This window comes from Nansenia antarctica (assembly GCF_963989245.1).
Source record: "Nansenia antarctica genome assembly, chromosome: 9".
Classification (NCBI taxonomy): Eukaryota; Metazoa; Chordata; class Actinopteri; order Argentiniformes; family Microstomatidae; genus Nansenia; species Nansenia antarctica.
The window spans coordinates 13854597-13859596 of record NC_137679.1 but is presented as its reverse complement, the minus strand read 5'-3'; the positions used below and the strand labels follow the sequence as shown (position 1 = coordinate 13859596).

At 42.8% G+C, this 5000-nt stretch overlaps 1 protein-coding gene across 1 annotated transcript in view; it reads right to left on the bottom strand.

The window, feature by feature from the left end:
- cbln1 (cerebellin 1 precursor) overlaps positions 1-5000 on the bottom strand; it is a gene marked incomplete at both ends in the record, with an annotated part of 9615 nt that overhangs the window by 4083 nt on the left and 532 nt on the right. Inside the window, one exon of the mRNA XM_080539511.1 lies at positions 3828-3947. Coding sequence (XP_080395637.1) covers positions 3828-3947 — 120 coding nt within the window. The remainder of the gene's footprint in view (positions 1-3827; positions 3948-5000) is intronic.

Below are 5000 nucleotides of genomic sequence, written 5' to 3'. Positions count from 1 at the left end.
TCTCAGTACCCTCCCTCCCTCCTCCTTCCATCTCTCAGTACCCTCCCTCCCTCCCTGCCTCCTCCTTCCATCTCCCAGTACCCTCCCTCCCTCCCTCCCTCCCTCCTCCTTCCATCTCCCAGTACCCTCCCTCCCTCCCTCCCTCCTCCTTCCATCTCCCAGTACCCTCCCTCCCTCCCTCCTCCTTCCATCTCCCAGTACCCTCCCTCCCTCCCTCCTCCTTCCATCTCCCAGTACCCTCCCTCCCTCCCTCCTCCTTCCATCTCACAGTACCCTCCCTCCCTCCCTCCTCCTTCCATCTCACAGTACCCTCCCTCCCTCCCTCCTCCTTCCATCTCACAGTACCCTCCCTCCACCAGGCAGCCAGTGGACGATACAACAGTGGGAAAACAGCAGAAGTACCTGGAGAAAGAGTCTACGCTAGTCTACACCCTCAGATGAGTCTAGTTAGTCTAGTTAGTCTACACCCTCATATGAGTCTAGTTAGTCTGGTTAGTCTAGTTAGTCCCTCCATCTAGAGTTTTTCCAAAGGAAACTCGAAGCGTTACTAGGAGAAAAGCGGGTCATTCAACAATTCAGTCAAACTAATGTCAAGGCTACTGAAGTATCATATCGGGTGGCATTACGCATTGCCAAAGCAGGTAAGCCGCACACTATTGGGGAAACCTTAGTGCTGCCAGCTGCCAATAAAATGTGTGCCATAATGATGGGAGAGACAGCAGCGCTATAAGACAGTACTGTGGCTCGCGTATAATTGACGCCTTCTGAAACATTTGATTTGAAACGATGGACTCCACGATGGTTGTCTTTTTTTGTTCAGTACAATGTTTTTGATAGCTGGCACAACACTGTTGAATTTACTGTCAGAGAAAAGTGTTATTATGCCGTTGGATTGGTGATTATACCGCTGTAGTTTGTATGTTAACTTGTGTTTAGTTCAAATACATTTCCAAATAGTTTGGGCCAGCCCTAACATTATAGCATTATTTTCAATGGATTCACATTATAGCATTATTTTCAATGGATTCAGTGATCAATGGTTTTTCTTCTTTTTTTTTACTGGTGGGGGGGGGGGGGGGGCGTGAGTATGTCACAATTCTCTTAGGGGAGGCTCACTGTCTTGGACTTTGAAAACCCCTGGTCTAGTTAGTCTAGTTATTCTACACCCTCAGATGAGTCTAGTTAGTTTAGTTAGCCTAGTTAGTCTGGTTAGTCTAGTTATTCTACACCCTCAGATGAGTCTAGTTAGTCGTCAGATGAGTCTAGTTAGTCGTCAGATGAGTTAATCTAGTTAGTCTCTACACCCTCAGATGAGTCTAGTTAATCTAGTTAGTCTCTACACCATCAGATGAGTCTATAGTTAATCTAGTTAGTAGTTAGTCGTCAGATGAGTCTAGTTAATCTAGTTAGTCTCTACTCTCTATCAGATGAGTCTAGTTAGTCATCAGATGAGTCTAGTTAATCTACACTGGCCTGTGTGTCCTCAGCTTGTTAGAATCACATAGAGATAGATATCTCATTGTCTCATTGTTGTGTTGCACTAAAACATGCATGTGTTTCTGTATTTCAAATAAAAATGTTCCTGTATTGCACTTTTTTTTTAATCAATCGGAATGTTACAATGTCTTTAGCTGTGTAGTTTTATTGAGTTGATACCAATGTCTGGTATACATTTAATGAGATTAGCTGCAATGGAAATGTTTTTATTTTATTTTTTTTATGTGTTGAATACTTTTTTCCCTGAATATTACACAGGGTTCCCACACCTTCTGAAACATCAAATTCAAGCACCTTTAAAGGACCTTCAAGACTCAATTCCCTCAAATTCAAGGACCCAACACGGCATAGTTTATGACAGATCTAGATGAGAATTTATATAATAGGAACTATCCGCTCACAGACAACAATTAAAAAGAGAGGCTTGAATGTGTGAACACTAGATGGTCTCTTGCCTTCTCTACCACAGCAAAACAATATATTGTGAAATATGTAAATGTAAGCAATACAGAGACCTATTTACTAGTTGATGAGCTAAGTAAAAAAATGTTTAATATATATATTTATTTTTTTAGAGAGAGAGAGAGAGAGAGAGAGAGAGAGAGAGAGAGAGAGAGAGAGAGAGAGAGAGAGAGGGAGAGAGAGAGACGGGAATTCAAGCACTTTCAATGACCCATGTCTATTTTCAAAAACTATTAAGGCCTTGATTTTCTTTTCTTAAATTCACAAACTTTCAAGGATTTCAAGGACCCATGGGAGCCCTGATTACATTTACATTTTACATTTCTGGCATTTAGCAGAACATTTAGCAGAAAATTTAGCAGAACATTTAGCGGTGACTTACAATAAAGTGACTTACAATCAATACATTTGACTAAGTAAGTGAATCATCTATCCATGAGTCATAGCAAAGAGAAGTACTCTAGGCTTAGGCCAAGGGCCATTGGCAGTCGTCATGCTAGAAGAAGGACGTTTTTATTATTATTATTATTATTATTATTATTATTATTATTATCATTATTATTATCATTATTATTATTATTATTATTTTAACACGGGACAACAGAAAGTATACTATATACGGCACAAAGTGTGAAATCCATGATTGGATTGTTATTTGTTTTCATACTTTCCAGTTGAAGCACGTTGTGTTCAGGTTGGTGTGTTGTGGTGAGGGGCCACCGTCAGGTGTTCAGATAATTACTTCCTCTGTCTGTGGTCGAGTTGAGGTCGGTCTGACTGGCCTTTCCGTGTTCGTTTCGTTTAGCTTGCTCGGTTTGTTGTGAGCTAATTAATTCAGCCTTCAATGTGAGATGATGAGCAAATGTAATGCTGAAGTCCCGGGAGATTTGGCCATGTAATTATACAGCGGTTTAATTAGGGGAGGAAACACTCTAATTAAGACGGGGTGGTTTTTAAAGACACATTGTCCGTGTTAAATGTTATTTGAAGAGTGTTACATCTGATCAAAAGTATTCACTAGTATTCAACGCATCAAAGGATTATTTTGTTTGTTGAGCAGCTTGGGAGAGAAGACGTGTGTGTGTGTGTGTGTGTGTGTGTGTGTGTGTTGTGTGTGTGTGTGTGCCTGTGTGCGTGTGTGTGTGTGTGTGGAGGCCTCCAGCTACCAGTGTATTATAAATGATCAGCTCATGTCTACAATCCTGTTTGGCTGTTTTCACCTGTTCGCCGATGCAGAGATGCAGAGATGCAGAGATGCAAAGATGGAGAGATGCAGAGATGCAGAGATGCAGAGATGCAGGGATGCAGAGAAGCAGAGATGAGGCGACGCGCAGCGGCAAGATCTGCGCGGTGCTCACTGAGGTCCTGCAGCCGCTCCCGTGGCAACGCAGTCTGGCATCACTCTCTTATCGATTAATTATGATTCAGCGGGTGACTTTCATCTACACCCACCCCCCCCTTGTCTCTGGGGAATGACATCTCACAAATCTACAAATTATTTCTAGTGGAATCGTTTCTGAATTTACTAGGCGTGTTCAAGTTTTATGAGTTCTGCCAGCGGGTGTTAAACATCTCTCCCCTCCTCCCCCGCCCCCCCCCCCCTTCAGGCGGTCTGCGACCACACACACACACATCATACGCACACACACACACACACACCACACACAAGCGTGCACGCGCACACACACACACCGCATATGCACGAGAGCACACACACACACACACACCGCAGATACACACACACACACAAACACACACACACACACACACACACACTGCATACGCACAGAAGCACGCACGCACACACACACGCACACACACACACATGAATTAGCCTAATAAACTTTGTGTTGACACAGCGCACTGACCTGGATGGTTTGGCGGTTATACACTTTGACCACGTGGAAATTAAAACTGTAAATCCCTTTGCGGGGGGAGATGAAATTGCTCCTCTCCTCGTCGAAATTCTTCCCAACGTTTACGAGTATCTGGGGAAGAGACAGAGAGACAAATAGATAGAGAGGTAGAGGGATAGAGAGACAGAGAGACAAATAGATAGAGAGGTAGAGGGATAGAGAAACAGAGAGACAAATAGATAGAGAGGTAGAGGGATAGAGAGACAGAGAGACAAATAGATAGAGAGATAGAGGGATAGAGGGATAGAGAGACCGATAGATAGAGAGATAGAGGGATGGAGAGACAGAGAGATAGATTGAGACAGAGAGACCGATAGATAGAGAGATAGAGGGATAGAGAGACAGAGAGACAAATAGATAGAGAGATAGAGAGATAGAGGGATAGAGAGACAGAGAGATAGAGAGACAGAGAGATAGAGATATAGAGGGACAGAGAGACAGAGAGATAGAGAGACAGAGTGATTGGGGAGAAGAGGAGCTGGCATCAAAGACATCAATGCTTTATAACGTTTGTGCACTGATATGAAAACCACACGCTGCCACAGTGATGATGAGGAGCAACACCAAAGCACATCAATTCAATGTTCAATCACTGCTTTCTTCTTTTCCTTCCCCCCCCCCCTCGAGTTCATGAAACCGCCCGCAAACTTGGAAATGGATTAAATCCATGATATCATCTATAGTCTATCTATGTCCTTCTCAAACACCTCATTTAATGAGAACAAAACCTGCCAAGCAGAACTATTTCATCTAATTGGAAAGCCATTCAGGGGAGATTAACCTTTAGTAGTACGAGGTAGGACGTTGCCCTAGCGACCTGGTATTAAATTATTTGGAGAGATGTCAAGACTATTTCAATTCAATTCCCTCGAAAAGAAACTTACATATTCAAAAGCCGACAACTTCCAACTGTCTTTAGCTATAAATCTCCTCTCTCAGGTCTTCTGACGCTGGCTTTCTCTGTGTACCACATGTACAAAAGAAGAGATTTGGTGAGGCTGCATTCTCATTGTATGCACCCAGATTGTGGAATGCACTGTCAGTTTACATTGGGGATGCAACCTCAGCAAATATGTTCAAGACAAGACTTAAAAACCCATCTTTTTAAATATTGCCTTTAAATAA